The sequence below is a fragment of the Pipistrellus hanaki genome, assembly GCF_964339955.1.
Source record: "Pipistrellus hanaki genome assembly, chromosome: 8".
Taxonomy (NCBI): domain Eukaryota; kingdom Metazoa; phylum Chordata; class Mammalia; order Chiroptera; family Vespertilionidae; genus Pipistrellus; species Pipistrellus hanaki.
This window is the reverse complement of record NC_140510.1, coordinates 9,795,078-9,816,326: the sequence shown is the minus strand read 5'-3', so window position 1 is coordinate 9,816,326 and position 21,249 is coordinate 9,795,078. Positions and strand designations below refer to the sequence as shown.

At 39.8% G+C, this 21,249-nt stretch overlaps 1 protein-coding gene across 5 annotated transcripts in view; it reads left to right on the top strand.

The window, feature by feature from the left end:
• The window catches only part of PTPN4 (protein tyrosine phosphatase non-receptor type 4), a 175,468-nt gene that overhangs the window by 141,972 nt on the left and 12,247 nt on the right, over positions 1-21,249 (top strand). For all 5 annotated transcript variants that reach the window (XM_084892217.1, XM_084892214.1, XM_084892216.1 and 2 more), the window contains 4 exons: positions 5,963-6,109; positions 9,919-10,047; positions 15,820-15,968; positions 18,881-19,016. In XM_084892217.1, coding sequence (XP_084748343.1) covers positions 5,963-6,109; positions 9,919-10,047; positions 15,820-15,968; positions 18,881-19,016 — 561 coding nt within the window. The remainder of the gene's footprint in view (positions 1-5,962; positions 6,110-9,918; positions 10,048-15,819; positions 15,969-18,880; positions 19,017-21,249) is intronic.

Below are 21,249 nucleotides of genomic sequence, written 5' to 3'. Positions count from 1 at the left end.
TTGTGCACCGGGCATCTAGTCTGTTAAATAATGTATGATATATTTATACAGTAGAGCCATTAAAAAGAATGAAATTTTATTTACTAATATGATCTCAAAGATAAAGTAGAAAAAAAGAAAATGGCCCTGGTCAAATTGAGGGGTTAGAGCATTGGCCCTCAGACTGAAAGGACTTAGATTTGATTCACGGTCAAGGGCATGTACCTTGGTTTCAGGTTTGATTCCCTGGCCCTGGTCTGGAGGCAAACAAATGTTTTCTCTCTCTCTCTTTCTTTCCCTCCCTCTCCCCCTCCTCCCTTCGTTTTACTCTCTCAAAATCAATAGAAAAAATATCTTCAGGTGAGAGTTAAAAAAAGAAGAAATAAAATGCAGAACAACATTATGTACTTCCGTTTAAAAAAAAAAAAAAGTTTTGATATTCATTTGTGTGCTGTATGTAGAATATCTCTGAAAGGATATATTAGCAACTAAAAGATAGGATTGCTTTCCTGGACATAAACTGGAGGCTGGGATGAAAGGGAAATTTCTTTCTCTTTTCAACTTTGGTATTCTTCTAATTGTCATGTGCATACACCACCTTTTCTTTTTTTAAATTGAATTTCAAAATGTAGTAGGATGATGATATATCTTACCCAAATATGATGTAACCTCTTTCTGAAAATAATAGTATCGATAAATTTAAAATATTTTTAATATCCTTTTGTGTTATCTATATATATAAAAGGCTAATATGCTAATTGTCTGACCATCTGACTGGTCACTATGATATGCATTGACGACCATCAGGGGGTAGATGCTCAACACAGGAGCTGCTGTGACATGCACTGGCCATTTACAGAGAAACAGCACCACAGACCTGGCACCCATAAAGCAACACGCAGCTTCCCCCAAGTGAGACATAGGCCCTGTCACCTCCCTGTAGTGAGAGCCCACCAAATCACATGCCAACGCTGCTGAGATCCCATGGTGCAAAGTGTGGCCCGCAGCCCAGTCGAGCCTGAAAACGGTGGCTGTAGGCACCAGGTAATGACATCATGTAGCAATGCCCAGCTTCCTACTCCTGGTGACTAGCCTCCTTGGAGTTTCTTCAGCATAGGAACATGACTTGCTTTATAGCCAGGTGGAACATTTTACACTTTAACCAAATGTCTGTGAAGCATTTTTCTATGCCTCATCTCATTTGATCCTCACAGAAGTCATGAAGTAGGTAGATAGGAGACTTGGTGGAATCCTATTTTCATTAGCTGGAAAACAGAGATTTAGTTTAAAAACTTGACCTGACTGAAAAGAAGTAAGAAATGGTGGACCTTGAAAATGATTTCAGGTTTTCTCACTGCATAGAATATAGTCAAACACTCCTATAGTTAGATATTTCACCCTTTGTTCTCTCTGCTTGATCTACAATAATAATAAGCTTCATGTTGATATTTACTGCTGTGTTGCTGATAATTACCTGAAAGAGAAGTTAGGGATGCTTCACTGGGCTGGAAAAAGTTTAGTTAAATCAGAAAGCAGGTCTAATTAAGCAAGTTTATCTCTATATATAAAGCTATTCTTGGCACCAATTGCATGTGTGTGTTTTGATTTGTCATTGTCAATCATGAATTTGGTTGACACTTTTATTATAGAGAAAGGACGAATAGCAATATTAAAATATTTCTTCTAATTAATTTCCTTTCAGTGTGCACGAATTCATGCATCAGGTCTCTAGTATATTATATAAAACTAGTGACCTGTTGCAGGAATATTTTTTTTTACATTTTTTTAATTAAATTATTGTCTGTATACATATTTTAACATTGCCCCCCCCATACATACCCTCCCTCCCCAGAGTTTTGTGTCCATTGGTTGTATTTATATGCATGCGTACAAGTCCTTCGGTTGATCTATTATCTCCCCCAGATCTCCCTCCCCTCCCCGCTGTAATTTGACAGTCTGCTTGTTGTTTTACTGTCTCTATATCTATCTTTTTGTTCATCAGTCTATAATGTTCTTTATTATCCATAAATGAGTGAGGTCATGTGGTGTTTCTCTTTCATTGACTGGCTTATTTCACTCAGCATGATGTTCTCCAATTCCATCCAGGTTGCTGCAAATGATGAGAATTCATTTTTTATGGCAGCATAGTATTCCATTGTGTAGATATACCATAGTTTTTTGATCCAATCATCTGCTGACGGGCACCTAGGCTGTTTCCAAATTCTACCTATTGTAGATTGTGCTGCTATGAACATAGGGGTGCATATATTCTTTCTGATTGGTGTTTCTAGTTTCTTGGGATATATTCCTAGGAGTGGGATTACTGGGTCAAATGGGAGTTCCATTTTCAGTTTTTTGAGGAAACTCCACACTGTTCTCCACAGTGGTTGCACCAGTCTGCATTCCCACCAACAGTGCACGAGGGTTCCTTTTTCTCCGCAACCTCGCCAACACTGTCGTCGGTTGATTTGTTGATGTTGGCCATTCTGACAGGTGTGAGATGGTACCGCATTGTTGTTTTGATTTGCATCTCTCGGATAATTAGTGACTGAGCATGTTTTCATGTGCCTTTTGGCCTTCCATCTGTCTTCTTTGTAGAATATTCTATTTAGGTCCATTGCCCATTTTTTAATTGGATCATTGATCTTCCTTTTATTTAGTTGTATAAGCTGTCTGTAGATGTTGGAGATTAAACCTTTATCAGTGGTAACATTTATAAATATGTTATCCCACACAGTGGGCTTTCTTGTTGCTTTGTTGATGGTTTCTTTTGCTGTAAAAAAGCTTTTTATTTTGATGTAGTCCCATTTGTTTATTTTCTCCTTAGCTTCCATTGCCCTAGGGGCAGTATCAGTGAAGAAGTTCTTTTGGCATATGTCTGAGATTTTGCTGCCTGTGGATGCTTCTAGTATTTTTATGGTTTCCCATTTTATGTTTAAGTCCTGTATCCATTTTGAGTTTATTTTTGTGTATGGTGTAAGTTGGTGATCTAGTTTCATTCTTTTGCATGTATCTGTCCAATTTTCCCAACACCATTTATTGAAGAGACTGTCTTGACTCCATTGTATGTTCATGCCTCCTTTGTCAAATATTAATTAAGCATAGTGATTTGGGTTGATATCTGGGTTCTCGATTCGATTCCATTGATCTATATGTCTGTTCTTGTGCCAGTACCAGGCTGTTTTGAGAACCGTGGCTTTGTAATACAGCGTGAAGTCTGGTATTGAGATCCCTCCTACTTTACCCTTCTTTCTCAGGATTGCTGTGGCTATTTGGGGTCTTTTATTGTTCCAAATGAACTTTTGGAGAGTTCTTTCTAGGTCAGTGAAATATGCCATTGGTATGTTAATGGGGAGTGCATTGAACCTATAGATTGCTTTAGGAAGTATGGACATTTTGATGATGTTGATTCTACCAATCCATGAACATGGTATGTTCTTCCATCTGTTTACATCTTCCTCTATCTCTTTTTTCAGTGTTGTGTAGTTTTCCGCAAATAGGTCCTTTACTTCCTTAGTTAAGTTTATTCCTAGGTATCTTAATTTTTTGGTGCGATGGTAAATGGAATTGCTTTTTTAGTCTCTGTTTCTGTAGTTTCACTGTTGGTGTATAGAAATGCCATGGATTTCTTGGCGTTAATTTTGTATCCTGCTACATTGTTGCAGGAATATTAATGCAAGACTTCTGGCAGGCTTTCCTCCCGCCACCGCCACCTTTCCTACCCCCCCCCCCCCCCCCCCCCGTCCTCCACCTCCCACTGTAACCACCGCCATCATCTCTGCGGCCACTTGCTGCCACCACCGCTGCGTGCCTTGCCCCGCCCACCCAACCTGCTGCCTCCCCCCGCCACCACCAACTCTGCGGCCCTGCACTTCTCTCCCTGCCCAGCACACACTGCCAGTGCTTTCCCTCCAACAGCTGCAGCCACCTTGTTTTCCACTTCCCTCCCTCTTCCTTCTATGCTCTCTTCAGTCTTCACTCCTCCCTCCTTCCGTGTATGCAAATTAACTGCCATCTTTGTTGAGTTAATTTGCATACTCACTCTGATTGGCTGGTGGGTGTAGCAGAATGATGGTTAATTTGCATATTACTCTATTATTAGGTAGGATGTAAACTAAAGTGGCAGAACTTTTTCTCCTCACAAATTTTACCAGTAAGTGTTTAGAGACCAAGTCTCTGCCTCTGAAACGGGGTTCTCTGTAAAACTTCTCTTAAAACCATAACAGCTTTAAAAAATACTTGGATTTCTGTTTCTACTAATTGGAATTTATATATTCCACACACACATACACATACACACACACACACACACACACACACACACACACACACACATACTAGAGGCCCAGTGCACAAAATTCATGCACGGAGTGGAGAGTGTCCCTCAGCCCAGCCTGCACCCTCTCCAGTCTGTGACCTCTCAAGATATGTCCAACTGCCCATTTAGGCTCAATCCCACTGGGATTGCTGGCTCCCAACTGCTCGCCTTCCTGCCTTTCTGATTGCCCCTAACTACTTCTGCCTGCCAACCGATCACCCCCTAACCACTCCCCTGCCAGCCTGATTGATGCCTAACTGCTCCTCTGCCATCCTGTTTGCCCCTAACTTCCCTCCTCTGTCAGTTTAGTCACCCTAACTTCCTTCTCCTGAAGGCTTGATCACCCCCAACTGCCCTCCCTTGCAGGCCTGACCCTCCCAACTGCCCTCCTATGCTGGCTATTTTGTGGTGGCCATCTTGTGTCCACATAGGGGCAGGATCTTTGACCACATGGGGGCAGTCAACTTGTGTGTTGGAGTGATGGTCAATCTGCATATTACTCTTTTATTAGATAGGATAGAGGCCTGGTGCGTTGGTGGGGGCTGGCTGATTTGCCCTGAAGGGTGTTCCGGATCAGGGTGGGGATTCCCTTGGGGCGTGGGGTGGCCTGGGCTAGGGGCCTGTGGTGGTTTGCCAGTTGCCCACGCCCCCTGGCAACAGAAGTGGAGGCCCTAGTATCTGGGGTTTATTTTATCTTCTGCAATTGAAACTTTGTAGCCTGGAGCAGAGCTAAACCTCCTGCTTACTCTGTGGCGGCAGCCATTTCTGTTGGAATTTATGATTCTTCTATAATTAAAACTTTGTAGCCTTAAGTGAAGGCCTGAGCTGGCCAGGATGTGTGAAAAGCTTGGCTTCCTCCATTGCAGGGGGCAACACTGGCCTCCTTCTCTTCCAGCTCTGTGGCTTGCGCCATTTCTGTTGGAATTTATTTACCTTCTGTAATTGAAACTTTGTAGCCTTGAGTGGAGGTCTAGGCCAGCAAGGGCAGGCGGAAAGCTTGGCTTCCTCCATTGCCAGGGAAACTCAAGCCTCCCTCCTGCTTTCTGTGGCCGCAGCCATCTTGGTTGGGTTTATTTGCATATTTGCTCCTGATTGGCTGGTGGGCATGGCTTGTGTTTGTAGCAAAGGTACGTTCAATTTGCATATTACTCTTTTATTAGATAGGATTGGCTATTGCCAAGAAATTTCTTCTACATGTAAAATAAAGTGTTGATAAAGATTTGTTGTGTTTCCTAGCTGGAGTGACTCAATTGGTTGAGTATCATACTGTGCACTGAAAGGTTGCCAGCTCAATTCCTGGTCAAGGCATATACCCAGGTTCTGGGTTCCATCTTCAGTCAGGGCACGCAAGACAACCAATTGATATTTCTCTCTCTCTCTTCTCTCTTTCCCCCCACCCTTCTCTTACCTGTGCGCGCGCGCGTGCGCCCCCCCCCCCCCCCCCGCCCCGCCTCTCCTTCCCTCCCTTTCTTCCTTCCTCTCTCTAAGCATGTCCTCAGGTGAAGATTTAAAAAAAAAAATTTTTATTTTACAATTTGTTATACTGACTTTGCAGTTTATTGAGATTAGTTGCATTCAGTTATTTTGTGGATGATTTTCATATGCTTGATAATAGTAAAAAGTGTTAATATAAAAGATTTTCTTTTTGTATCTTTTTCTTTTAAGATGGAAATTCCTTCTTCTAGCATTATAAATCAGTACATTGCTTGTCAAGGGCCATTACCACACACTTGTACAGATTTTTGGCAGATGACGTGGGAACAAGGCTCCTCCATGGTTGTAATGTTGACCACACAAGTTGAACGTGGCAGAGTAAGTCATACTTGAATCTTACACATTGCTTGGACCTTATTCAAATTACATTGCTTATACTTATAGTTAAAATGTTCACATTGATTTAGTCTTTTTTTTTTTAACCTTTACATCCATAGAGGACAGAAAGTAGATTAGTGCTTGTCTAAGTCTGGAGTCGGGTAAGAGGAGTGGGATAGAAGAATGAATGCACAGTGGTTACTAATGGGTATGGGATTTCTTTTGGGAGTGATGAAGTGATTGTGGTGATGGTTGCACAGCTCTGTGAATATATTAAAAACAATTGAATTGTGTACTTTTAAAAAAAATTTCAATTACAGTTGGTGTACAATATTATATTAGATGCAGGTGTACAAACCAGTGATTAGACATTTTATTTAACTTACGAAGTGATCAACCAAATAATTCTATTACCCGTCTGACACCATACATATTTATTACAGTACTATTGACTATATTCTTATGCTCTACTTTACATTCCTATGACTATTCTATAACTATCAATTTGTACTTCTTAATCCCTTCACTTATTTTACCCATTCCCCCAAAGAAATCAACTGACAGTCTTATGGGAACCCCCTTGTAAATAACTAATTACTTTACTCAAGCTGCTTTTAAGAATCTCTCTTTGTCTTCAACCTTCAGCTTTTTTGTTATTGTTGTTATTGATGAGAGAGAGAGAGAGAGAGAGAGAGAGAGCAAGAAACACCAGTGTGAGAAACATCAATTCGTTACCTCCACTTCCCTCCCCGCACATACCTCTACCAGGGATTGAAACCACAACCTCTTGGTATATAGGACTAATTCCAACCAACCGAGCCAGGGCAACCTTTGGCATTTTAATGGTGTCTCTTGGTGGGGGCCTCTTTGGGTTCATCTTGTATGTAACTCTCTGGCTGGGTTTCCCAGATTTGTACATCTGCTTCCTTCATTGGGTTATGGTAGTTTTCTGTTATTTTTTTCAAATAGGTTTCAAATTCTTGCTCTTTCTCTTCTCCTGGTAAAAGTTTAAATCAGAAAGCAGGTCTAATTTAGCAATGTTGGTATGCTTGAAGTTGTCCCAAAGACTTCTTATACTGTCCTCACTTTTTGGAATTTTTTTCCCCCTTTATGTTCTGATTTGGTGTTTTCTTGCTTCCTTATCTGCCTAATAATCACTGATTTGATCCTCTGCTTTATCTGTCCTCTCCTGTTGGTTCCATGTAATGTATTCTTTTTATTTTTATTGATTGATTGATTTTAGAGAGAGGAAGAGAAAGAGAAACATTGATTTGTTGTTTCATTTATTTATACATTCATTGGTTGATTCTTGTATGTGCCATGACCAGGATCAACCTTGGCATATCAGGACAACCAATTGAGCTACCTGCCAGAGCCCCCTGTAATGTATTCTTTAATTCATTTATTATAGTCTTCATTTCTGATTAGTGCTTTTTTCTGTTTTCTGTCTCCATTTTTTATGTGGGTTTTTTTTTTTTATCTCTGTTTTATATTTCCTATCCATTTGTTGAAGTCCTCACTAAGTTCATTAAGCCCCTTTATAGCAGTGTTTGAACTCTACTTCCAACAGATTGTCTCCATTTTGTTTAGTTCTCTTTCTGGAGTTTTATTCTGTTTTTCATTTGGGACATGTTCCTTTGTATCCTCATTTTGGCTGCCTCCCTGTGTTTTTTTCTATGTAATAAGTAGGGCTGTTATGTCTCCCAGGCTTGGTAAATTGGCCTTATATAATAGGTGTCTTGTAGGGCCCTATAACACAGATTTCCCGATCATCCAAGCTGCTCCAGGTACGCTCCCATGTGGGCTAAGTACACCCTCCTGTTGTAATTGAACCTTGATTGCTGTTGGCACCTCAGAGGATCTATGCCCAAACCACTTGGCTGCAAGGACTCACTCTGACCAACTTGCAGGATCAGCTGTGCAGGGACAGACCCCACAGACCAGGACTTTACAGCAGGGCTCTGATGCCTGCTGGGTCCACACCTTGAGTGTGTTACTTGTGGAGGTAGTTGGGTGGGTGGTGCTTTGACGTTTTCTGAAGCTATTCACCTGGTGCCGACTATGCCCTGCCTAGGGTCACCAGACCTAAGCACAAAGTGATTTGCAGGTGGCTACTACTTGTCCTGAGTTTAGAGGTGCCCAGGAGAGGCCAAGCTGCTAACCAAGGCAAGCTGCCTCTAGTGCCAGGACTAATGCCACTTAGTAAGAGGGGCACACTGAGGCCAGATGCTGCTTATTTGAGAGATTTGGGGAAATTTGTTTATATGGAAAAGGCACTGGAAAGAGATTGGGTGGGCCCACAAGTTGGGTGGGGTGGTCTCATAGAGTCACAACAGTGTTAGCCAGATGGATGGAGACTCAGATATGGCACCACCTTCTGGCTCTATGGAGGGAAGGCTCAGTAAAGAAACGAGGGTCTCTGCCAGCACTTCTACCTGGGAGAAAACTGCCCTGCCAGCCTTCACTGAACCACTCAATTCTTCCCTGTGTGTCCCTGGTGCCTTTCAAGTTTCTGTGAGTCCAGGTAAGTCCCTGTGTGGGCCCTTTAAGAGGAACGCCTGGTGATAGGAAAAATTACTAAGTCAACTTAAATTTTTAAGAGAGGAATCAAGGTTCAACTACTACAGGAGGGTGTACTTAGCCCACATGGGAGCGTACCTGGAGCAGCTTGGATGATCGGGAAATCTGTGTTATAGGGCCCTACAAGACACCTATTATATAAGGCCAATTTACCGATTTAATCGAACCCAGGACCCCTTTCTCTGTCTTACTCAACCACAATCCCCGCTGGTTTTTACAGGCAAAAGTTAAGGGGACTTCTCTTCCAGTACTGAAACACTGGTCAGGAGCTTGGTGTGGCACCGAGACCCCTTGCTCCTCAGAGGATCCCTCCATAGCCCCAATATCCCTCTTGATTTTTTTTTTTAAATATATTTTATTGGTTTTTTTACAGAGAGGAAGGGAGAGAGAGAGTTAGAAACATTGATGAGAGAATCATCTATCAGCTGCCTCTTGCACCCTTCCCCCCCTCCCCCAACTGGGGATGTGCCCGCAAACAAGGTACATGCCCTTGACCAGAATCGAACCCAGGACCCTTCAGTCCGCAGGCCGACGCTCTGTCCACTGAGCCAAACCGGTCTCGGCTCCCTCTTGATTTTTAACTGTTACACGTGGATGTGGTACCAGCCCATTCTGCATCTCTGCACCTCCCACCAGTCTAGACATGATGTCTGTATATCCTTAGTTATTTGACTTTTGTTCAACTAGGCTTCAGGCAGTTCTGAATGAAAGTTGTTTTGTAGTTTAGTTGTAATTTTGATGTAGTTATGGGAGGAAGTGAGCACAGCATTTAACTATACTGCCCTCTTGACTGGAAGCTGGATTGTGTACTTTAAATGGGTGAATTTTATATCAATAAAGCTGTGTGTTTTTTTTTAATTCTAATTGTGAAAATAAATGGATTGCATTTGGCATTTTAGTTGAAGATTCTTTCTCATTGTTAACTTAAATCCAAAAAGATTAAAATTAGTGCAGCATTTTGCCATTCTCATAGTAATAGTTGGTTCAGGCAAGAATTCATCACACATGGTAAAACATTGAGTAAAAGCTTATTGTATACAGGATATTTGCAGTCTCAAAATATATCCAAGCAGATTATTACAAAGAGAAAAAACCGACAAAGAAATGTTAATAATTGACAGAACTAGGTGTAGTATGTATGAAAGTTTATTAAATTTTTCTTGTAACTTTTCTGTAAATTTGAAAGTTATATTATAATTTTTAATATATTTTTAATCTATTGATTTTAGGTGAAGTGCCACCAATATTGGCCAGACCCCACAGGAAGTTCATCCTATGGATGCTACCAAGTCACCTGCCACTCGGAAGAAGGAAACACTGCATATATCTTCAGGAAGATGACACTAGTTAACCAAGAGGTGGGAAGCAAGATAGCTACCGTTCATTAGAACTGTTATGTTCAAGGTGAAGACTTTGAAAGCTGAAAATGTTTTCAGTCTGAGTTCTGGTTACTAAAAAATATTATTTTTCATTATTGAACTATTTGATTTGGGGGGATGCTTTGGAATCTTATGAAGTGTATTTTTTCTCTATAATAAATTTCCAATTTCTATAGTTAATTATAAGTGGTCAGTGAGAAAACAATCTAGTAAATAAATACTTATTACTCTTAAAACTAAGGATATTTAGTTTCAGATTTCTCTCTGAAATCAATAAAAATATATTTTTTAAAAAGCAGCTATGCATACTCATAAAAAGTGTACATTAGATGTTTTTGGTTAATATGATTTTTTTGCCTCCAAATAATATTAATCAAGTATTTGAGTACAACTGTGGAAATGGAAAGAATAATTAATTGTAAGTTATCAAATTATTCCTTTTTTTGAAGAGACTACAGGAGAGAAATTTTAGTCTCCTTAGTATTAAGGAAGAAAGATCGTAGGCAGGACCCTCCTACAGCAGATAGATCATATATTTCTTTCTTTCTTTTTAAATATATTTTTATGTATTTCAGCAAGGAATGGACAAGGGAAGGAGAGAGAGAGAGAGAGAGACATCAATGATGAGAAAGAATTATTGATTGGCTACCTCCTGCATGCCCCACACTGGGGGGTCGAGCCTGAAACTCAGGCATTTGGCCTCAGAGGGAATTGAACCAAGACCTCCTGGTTTATAGGTCAATGCTCAACCACTGAGCCATGCCAGCCAGGCCATCATAGCTTTCTGATTGTTCTTCTTCTTCTTGCCACCTGAGTCACTCTCCTTAGCTTCCAAATCCAGATCCAGAGATAGAAACTGATTAATAAATGATGGCTTAATAAGCCAATTGGAAGATCTCTGTGGTAAGTGGTATTGCTGTCAGTCTGCTAGAAACAGTATCCCACTTTTACTGCCTGCAACTAGATATTCCCCTGCCACCTTTGGTTTTGAAGGGCGCTGTGAGAAGAAGCAATTGCTAGAGAAGAGCAAACAAACTGTGAAGACCCAGGCCTATCCCTTTGGAAATGAGAAATCCATTACCTTCCACCCCCCTGAGTATAATTAAAGAAACACAGAAAGGTAGAGCCTTACCAAAAAAGAAGGAGCTAGATGTTGTGATGACTTATATTAAAGCAATCTGACATTGATTAAAGCTAAAGTTATAAGAAATTAAAAATTGAATGGTTCCAAAACCTTATGGGCTAGAGATTCCATCAGAATGAATTTAGTGTTTAGGATTATATACTATATAGCTCATAGTCTAACACCGTGGTCTGCAAACTGCGGCTCGGGAGCTGCATGCGGCTCTTTGGCCCCTTGAGTATGACTCTTCCACAAAATACCACAGCCTGGGCGAGTCAATTTTGAAGAAGTGGCATTAGAAGAAGTTTAAGTTTAAAAAAATTTGGCTCTCAAAAGAAATTTTAATCATTGTACTGTTGATACTTGGTTCTGTTGACTAATGAGTTTGCTGACCACTGGTATAACAAGGCAAGCCAGTAAGATATTTCTTCATTTTCTCAAGTAGATATGAGAGGTTATAAATAGTTACATAGACTAATACTGATATCTTCAGCATAGTCTCTTTATTGTACTCCATATGTAGATTATTCACAACAGTTTTATATACTGTAGTGCCTTTTCTTTACAAACCTGAGTACATCAAAACTAGACTAAGACGCAAATTAGTTCCTTAAGTGTGACCCAAATGTAATTAAGAAAATAAATTTGCTGAGAGAACCAAGATGATGACATAGGTAAACAATTGTACTTGCTGCGTCCCACAACCACATCAGAATTACAGCTAAAATACATAGCAACTATCATCTAGAACCATGGGAAAAATGGCTGAGTGGAAGTACTACAACTAGAGAGGTAAAGAAAAAAGCACATTGAGACTGGTAAGAAGTACGGAGACACAGAATAGACTGGCACCCAAGTGTGCCACTTTTTTAATCAGGAGGAAGATGCAAGTTCCTCCTTGCTATGAGCTCCAGTGCTGGTGAGACTTGGGGGAGCCCAGACACATACAGGGAGAAACTGGACTGTCTGGCATTGGGACAGGAATGCGGGGGCAGCCTTCTTCCAGACTGAGGTGCTTGCAATGGTCATTGTTCCTGTGCTGGGACCTCCCTGGTGCAGTGCTGACTGGTAGCTATTGCTGTTTGCTCCACCCTGGAGATTACCTGAGCCCCCACCCTACCCAATTTACAACCCCATCCAAGCTGTGCTCAGTGACTTTTGCGTATGAATGGCCTATCCTTTCTCAGTCTAAAACCTGTCAAACAAGCTGCAGCTGGGTCAGGGAGCCAAAGCTATCAAAAGAAGGCCCAAGGTCACACCAGCCTGCCTTTCTTCACAGCTGGGCATCAGTCTGGGAACTTCCAATAAAAAGAGGAGGAATCTGCAGATCTCTCTGTAGCTCCTGCTGAGTGGCCCCAGGCAGTGGCAGACTTTGCACTTCCTTGGAGATTCAAGAGCCAGTGTACCCAATGGTCAGTGCAAGACCATACCAGATTACAACTCTTCACATCCATAAGTGACACACTAAAGGGGCATGTTCAGTGAGCACCAAAGCCCCATTGAAGCAAGTCCTGCCCCAAAAGGGTGTTTCCTGCACAGCAGCTCTTCCATTATAGACACATCTGGTCCTCACAGCCAATTGGCCTGGAGGTCAATTCCTCCCAGTGATATCAACAGCAATCAAGGCTCAACTATAACAAGACTGTGCACACAACTCACAAAGGGGTGTACCAAGAGTGTGATTGGGGAGGCTGATCCCCTGGGCCCTACAGGACATCGATTACACAAAGCTACTCTATCAACTCAAGGAGACTTAGCAACTAACCAATACATAGAAATAAATACAGGGGTACAGCCAAAATGCAGAGACAAAGAAACATGTCACAAATGAAAGAAATGGAAGAAAGCAAACTACTGGATATAGAGTTCAAAAACAAAGTTATAAGGTTACTCAAGAATCATCTAGAAACCTTGGAGGAACCTAGTAAGACCTTCAAGGATCTTAGTGAAAATGTAAAAAAAAAAAAAAAAAAAAAAAAAAGGAAAAGGACCAGTCAGAAATTAAACATACACTGACTGAAATAAAGAATAATATACAGGGATTCAATAGTAGGATTCTGAGAATCAAATCAATGATTTTAAATACAAGGAAGAAGAAAACACCCAACCAAAAGAGCAAAAAGAAAAAAAGAATCCAAAAATAGAAGATCGTGTAAGGAGCCTCTGGGACAACCTCAAGTGTACCAATATCCAAATGATGGGAGTGCCAGAAGAAGAGAGAGAGCAAAATATTGAAGACCTATTTGAAGAAATAATGACAGAAAACTAACTCCACCTGGTGAAAGAAATAGACTTGCAAGTCCAGAAAGCTCAGAGAACTCCAAACAAGAGGAATCCAAAGAGGACCACACCAAGACACATCATAATTAAATTGCCAAGGGCAAAATACAAAGAGAGAATCTTAAAAGCAGTAAGAGAAAAACAGTTACCTACAAGGGAGTACCCATACAACTGTCAGCTGATTTCTCAACAGAAACTTTGCAGGTCAGAGGGAGTGGCAAGAAATATTCAAAGTGATAAATAGCAAGAAACTACAACCAAGATTACTTTACCCAGCAAAGCTATCGTTTAAAATTGAAGGTCAGATGAAGACAAGAAAAAACTAAAGGAGTTCACCACCAAACCAGTATTTTATGAAAGGCTGAAGGGTATTCTTTAAGAAGAGGAAGAAGAAAAAGGTAAAGATAAAAAAAAAAAAAAAAAAGTGACAACAAATACGTATATATCAACAAGTGAATCTAAAAATCAAATGAATAAAAAAATTTGATGAACAGAATAAACTGGTGAATGTAAGAGAATCGGACATGGAAATGGAGCAGACAAACAATTCTCAGGGGAAAGGATTTTAGGAGGGTGCAGGGAGAAATTGAACGAAGATCTTATATGCATGTATGCAGTACCTATGGATGCGGAAAGTGGGGTGGCTAGGGCCTGGGGTGGGCTGGGAACCGGGTAGAGGGGAGCTATGGGGGGAAAAAGAGGGACATCTGTAATATGAAAAATAAAGATTTTTTTTAAATGATGGGGTGAAATAAAAGAAAATAAATTTGCTATCATGTAAACACATACCTACTTGGATAGAGAGATAGAGACAAACACTATCCCAAAACTAATTAAAATATGATTTTTACATGACCCATTCTTCTAGGTTATTGGTACTATTAAATCCCCCCTTTTTGGTTTGTTGTTGTTGTTTTTGTTGTTAATCCTCGCCCAAGGATGTTTTTTCCATTGACTTTTAGAAAGAGTGGAAGGGGGAGAGCAAGGGAGGGAGAGAGAGAAAAACAACAATGTGTCTTGAGATAAATCAATTGGTTGCCTCCCTCACTCTCTCTGGTCCGTGCTGTGTATAAAACCTGCAACCAAGGTATGTGCCCTGACCAGGAATCAAACCTGTGACCCTTCAGTGCACAGGCTGACACTGTAACTAATGAGAAACACAGGCCAGGGCAAATTTTTTTTTTAATAGTAATCAAAAATAATCTATATACACTGAGTGGCCAGATTATTATGATCTCTGAATGCATGATAATCTGGCCTCTCGGTGTATATTAGATGCTTTTCATTCATTCTATATTGTTAAGAATTCTGAAAAATTCATTATTACATTATACTGTGGTATCATTAGGAATTCTTTTTTCAGTCCCTTTCTTTTTAAAAAAATATTTTTTCATTGATTTCAGACAGGAAGGGAGAGGGAGAGAAATAGAAACATCAATGTTGAGAATCATTGATCAGCTGCCTCCTGCACGCCTCCTAGCAACCCAGACCTGACTAATCAAACTGTGACTTCCTGGTTCACAGGTTGACATTCAACTACTGAGGCACACCAGCTGGGCACATAGGTCATTTTCTTAATTAACTTTTACTTTCATGGTCTTTTCTAGAAATGCCCTTTAATGTAAATGGCAGTAATCAGAATTCATATTGTTGAATGACTATAACTATCGATTATTGAGCATGAGCTGATTCTCTTCTAGAATTTTTTCAACATATCTACACTCTCTTTGAAGTGTAAATGTTGTTTCATTTGTAACTAAAGAAAGTGAGGTTCTAAATATTAAATACCTTAACAGACAGAGTCAAGATGTATAAATCCAAAAATTTTTTCTCTTTTCTACCAACTCCTCGGGGCAAAAAGAATTAAGCCCCGACTTTTTTGATCTTCAGTTTTTAATCTACATTTATCTTGAAAAGTTATTTTCCTAATTTCCATGATTTCACTTATTTTTTAGAATTAGCTCAACTTTGTTTATAAAAAATGTTTTGATTTTGCCATATTTGTTCATCCAACAATTCTTTAGTTTTCTTTAAATGTTTTTCTAGAACTTGTCTTTGTTTACTTGATTATCATCTTGAACATATCATACTTTACAAATATAGAAATTGAGTTATAAGAAGAGGAATGATCCAAGTAATGGATACTGAAATGGATACAACTGTTTCTATAAAATGTTTTTCTTTTTCATTGAAATTTTGGGTTTTATTGTGCATATTTATTACTTTGGGGAGAGGTAGTAGGAGTAGTTTCTTTTACTTTTCTTCTAAAATTAAAATGATATGAATATTCATTTATATTTTAAAGATAATTTCTAAATTAAAGTGCATAATTTTTCTTTTACACTTAGAAAAATGAGAGTCGTCAACTCATTCAGATCCAGTACACAGCCTGGCCTGACCATGGTGTCCCTGATGATTCCAGTGACTTTCTGGACTTCGTTTGTCATGTACGAAATAAGAGGGCTGGCAAGGAAGAACCTGTTGTTGTTCATTGCAGGTATTTTTTTTTCTGTCTTTTATGCTTAAATAGCTGGCATTTTTAAAGGGGGGTATTATTTTATTTTATCCTTATGTTGTTGAGACTTTCACTATAATTAGAACGACTCATAACTGTTCTCTGAAGGTAGAAAGCAGAGGGTATGTTCCAATATGACTGGCAGAAAGTTTATCATAAGAAGTAAAAATATTTTATTACACTGAGTTAGAAGCTTGTCATTTTTACAGTTTTACATCTCTGAAAATGGGATTTGTTATACAATTGGTGCTATCTTAGACTTGATGAAATACAATAATGTAAGCATTAGATCTAGTTTTCCCCCACCCAGCAAGGTACTCCTTGCTGGCCTTTGGCCCCTCTTACCACATTTAGTGAGCTCTCTCACCTCTCTTGGAATAGCCCTACCCAATACCATCACAGGATAAGCCCTCCTATTGTAATTGATTCTTGATTGCTATTTGGCCAGTTCATGTGTGGGATCAACCCTCAGGCTGGCTGACTGTGAAGATCAACCCTAACCACAGTATGAGCTACCGTGCAGGTGCCGACCACATGAAGTGGAATTCACTTCAGCAGGGTTTGCTGCCTACCAAGACTTACCTTTGGATATGCTACTTATGAAGCTAATTGAATCCTCTCTGGTGTTGTCTGGAGCTGGCCACTGTGTGTGCTTGTTATGGGGCCTCTTAGGAGGGTCTCTGGTGCAGGTCAATGTCAGAAGCTGCCTATGACTAGCCCTGGGCAACCTGTTTGGAACTACAGAGTGATCCACAGTTTGTGGCTGCCTCCTCTGGACTTAGGTGTGTGTTGGAGGATCAAGCTCTGCACCAAGACTCACTTTTACCTGTACTGGGCCCAGGGGTATGTCAGCAAAAGTCCCTAGGAACTTTAAGATCTACCTCTGCCTACTTCCTCCTGCCAGGTACCTGTTAGGCTCAGTCACTGAAAGAGCCTCGGGAGGTTCTTAAGTTGCATGCAGTAGGTTTTAAGTCAGTCACTAGGTGAGAAGAGTTCTCCAGATCTATAGGGCTTTAACCTTTAAAAAAAAAAAAAAAAAAAAAAAAAAAAAACAATGTCCCATGTGGTTATTTTTTATTTTAAAGAGGGAGGGAGAAAGAGAGAAACATCAGTTGCCTCCCTTACGTGTCCCAACTGGGGATCGAACCCACAACCTAGTATGTGCCCAGACTGGGAATTGAACCTGCAGCCTTCTGGTGCATGGAACAACTCTCCAAACAACTAAACCACACAGACCAGGGCTATACTGGTTCAATCTTGGTGCCAGTGTTGGGCCTGAGAGCACTCAGCATATGTCCCAGGATATACAAAGTCTAGCTGCCACCCACAGGGTACTCCCATACCTTGGTTGTAGAGCAGGGTCTCTGGCAGTCATCAGGATGGGGCCAGCAGAGTTTAGTGGGCTAAACAGACCAAGATTTAGCTGTGTGAAGGGAAGGTGTGCACCAATCGAGATAATGAAGGGGAAAATTTCCTCTGTCCTAGAGCCATTGCAACTCAGTCTGCCCCTGATTCTGCCAGAGCCTGATCTCAGCAGGAAGGGGTCACTGGGAGTCAAGAGATGGGGTGGTGCTGTAAGGTTTGGGGGAAGTTGGAGGGTTTAGACCCTACCCCAGGGCCACGCAATTCAGACTGTCCTGGATTCTGCCCAGACTTCAGCAGGGTGGAACCACCAAGAGTCAAGAGGGTGGGACCTCCAGGAGCTTAGTGAGTGGGGCTAGAGGATCTACGTGAGGGGAAGGTGCCGGTCAGGATCACAGGAAAGAGGGGAGGTAATGGCCCCCTCCGCTAAGTCATACAACTCAATCACTAACATCCCTTGAATTTGCCAGACCTCTCATTGCCCAAATCATTGATTGAATCCTTAGCAGAGCAGGAGCTCCATAGGGTGGTTCAACAGGAAGACCAGATGATGGGGCAGTGGCTTTCCCCAAGCGATGCTGCATGGAGAGGCACGTTGCACCCAAGAAAGATGGTGTCTGCATGCAGTACAGTGACTTAGCACAGGGGGTCCTGGCAATTCTTCCCTCAGCTCTGTCCCCAGAGCCACAAACCCCAGTCTCTCCTCACATGACTCATCTATTCTGCCCTCCCTACGTGAGTGGCAAGAGCTAGGGTGAGTGGCTATGAACAAAATTATGTGAGTTGGCCATTTAAGACTGCTCCTGAGTTTTTTAGTGCACTCCATGGACTCGATCTCTCCCTGGTGGGAACAGAAATCCCACTGCCACTCACAACCAGATGTAATGTGTGCGCCTCCTCTAGGCTCTGGTGCTTTGGGCTGGGGAGCCAGGGTTGGACTTGAGATCCCATGCTTATCAGGGGAAACACCCTGCAGCTGAGATATTCCTCCAGAACCTCAGCCACTGCCTGTGGGATTGGGGCCAGCCCTTTTCACACCTCTGCACTTCCTACCAGTCTCCATTGGCTTCTTCTGTAAATTCTTGGTTATAAGCCTTCTATTCAGCTAGACTTCAGTTGGCCATTCAGGATGATAATTCTGTATTTTGCTTCTACTTCCAATTAGGTCCTGGGTGTATCTTCTACTTACTCCATTGTCATCTTGGATCCCTTCCACTTTTATTTTTCATTTTAAAGTGAAGTTGCTCCAATAAGCTTTTATATCTTGTTCATATTTTAAAAACTGAAATGTAACTTTTAAAATAGTATTTTTTACAGCTAATAATGGGGGGATGGTGTTGATATAAACCATTTTAATCTGTATTGTATGAAATTTTTATCAATTTTCAAAATTTCTAGTTGGCTTGCTACTTTCCTAATATTAAACATTAAATCAAATTGTTCTGTTTTATGATTCAAAACTTTAATTTTCTACACAAAATCCACAGAAGTTTAACAGAATAGTATCCTTGCCCCATATTTGCCTTTTTCAGTGCTGGGATTGGAAGAACTGGGGTTCTTATTACTATGGAAACAGCCATGTGTCTCATTGAATGCAATCAACCAGTTTATCCACTAGACATTGTAAGAACAATGAGAGATCAACGAGCCATGATGATCCAGACACCTGTAAGTACTGTACCTCGGGCATTCTCAACATGATGATTTTTGTTATCACTGTATATTCTGAACCATATTCATAGCTTTTTAATATCCTGCCAGGTGCTAATAACTCCTTACACAGGAGTTTGTCGAATAATGCCTATGAGCCAAGTCTGGCCTGCCACTTGTTTTTGTAAATAGAGTTTTATTGGAATACAGCCATGTTTATTTGTATTTATATTACTTATGGCTGCTTTCACACTCTTAATAGCAAAGTTGAGAAGTTGCAACAGACACCATATGTTCTGAAAAACCTAAAATATTTACTATCTGGTCTTTTACAGGAAATGTTTGTCAACACCACTCCTGCATAATTTCTGAGTGTTTAGACAGGCTCAGAGGAACCTGCCCTATATTACTTAGTCAGGGGGAATGGTGAGAATGAGAGTGTCTCTGTCCTGGAGACTCTTGATAGGCCTGCTCTGTGACACAGCTGTGGCAAAATGCCTTTCTCTTTTATATAAGCATTTAAATTGCAACAACAAAAATCATAGAAATTCCACACTGACTGAATAATGTTTCAAGTTCACGGGAATTATGGAGTTTTAGAGTTAGTGCTAAGATAACTTTTTATAATAAGCCATTGTGGAATGTTAGCATTAAACTTACTACAGTGAATTGACATATATCCTAGTAAATGCCTTGTTTTTACCTTTATATTATAAAAAATTTCAAATATACACAAGTAAACAATATAATCAACACTATGTTGAGTACTCAGATCCAGCAACATTTGCCATATTGTTTCATCTATACTGCCACTCTCTCCATATTTGAAGCAAATCTAGATGTCATATAATTTTATAAATATTTTAATGTGTACCCCAAATAGATAAGGAGTATTTTTTCTTCTAAACAAAATCACAATATGAGTATCATACAAGTATAATTAACAAGTAATTCCTTAATATTATCAAATAACAGTATTCAAACTTTCAGTTGTCTCATATAGTTCATGGTTTGTAAATTTTAGAATAACTATTAAAATGTAATTCACATACCATAAAATTTACCCTTTTAAAGTCTACAGTTCAGTTGTTTTTAGTAATCACAGAGTTTTACAACCTTCATTACTATCTGATTTTAGAATGTCTCATCACTCCCAAAAAGAAACTTACCTTCCTTAATACCTTCCCAGTCTCACCTGGCCCAGCCTTAGGCAACCACTCATCTACTTTGTCTCTATAAGTTTACCTATTCTGGACCTTTCATATGAATGAATTCATATAGTTTGGTCTTTATAATTGGCTTTTTTAAATTAGCATAATATTTAAAGGGTTTTACAAAAATGTTCTTTATCAAGTTGACAAAGTTTCCTGTTACAAGACTATTGAGTGTTTCATCATGAGAAGGTACATAATTTTGTCAAATGCTTTTTCTGGGTCTATTGAGATGATCATGTGGATTTTGTATTTCATTCTATTACTGTATATTACATTGATTGATTTGGGGATATTAAACTAACCTTTCATTTCTGGGATAAATCTTACTTGAAGATAGTATATAATTCTTTTAGTATGTTGCTTCATTTGATTTGCTAGTATTTCCTAGAGGTTTTTGAATATATTCACATATAATGACATAATGTATTTTTTTATTTTTAATTGTGATAAAGTACACAACATAAAACTTAATTTTTAAGTGTACAATTCAGTAGCCTTGAATATATTCACACTGTTAGATAGCCATTCTCTAAAACTTTTTCATCTTGTAAACTAAAATCTACCCCTTAAACAACAACTCCTCATCCTCTCTCCTCCCAGTTTCTGGTAACCTCCGTTTTACTTTCTGTTTTTATGAATTTGACTTTCTGGATACCTCATATATGTACAATTATATAGGTTTCGTCTTTTTTTTAATTGGCTTATTTCACTTAGTATAATATCTTTGAGGTTCATCCAGGTGTTAGCATGTGTCAGAATTTCCTTTCTTTTAAGGCTAAAAATATTTCATTGTGTGTATAGACCACATTTTGATTATCCTCTCACATGTCAGTGGACATTGTTTCTACCTCTTGGTGATTGCAAATAATGCTGTTGTGCACATAGAAGTACATGTATATCTCTTTGAGATCCTGCTTTCAATTTTTTTTGGATATATGCATGGAAGTCAAATTGCTGGATCATATCATACTTAATGAGTTTTGTTTTTGTTTTTGTTTTTACATTGTATGTAAAATCAGGTTCCAGATGTGGTTCAC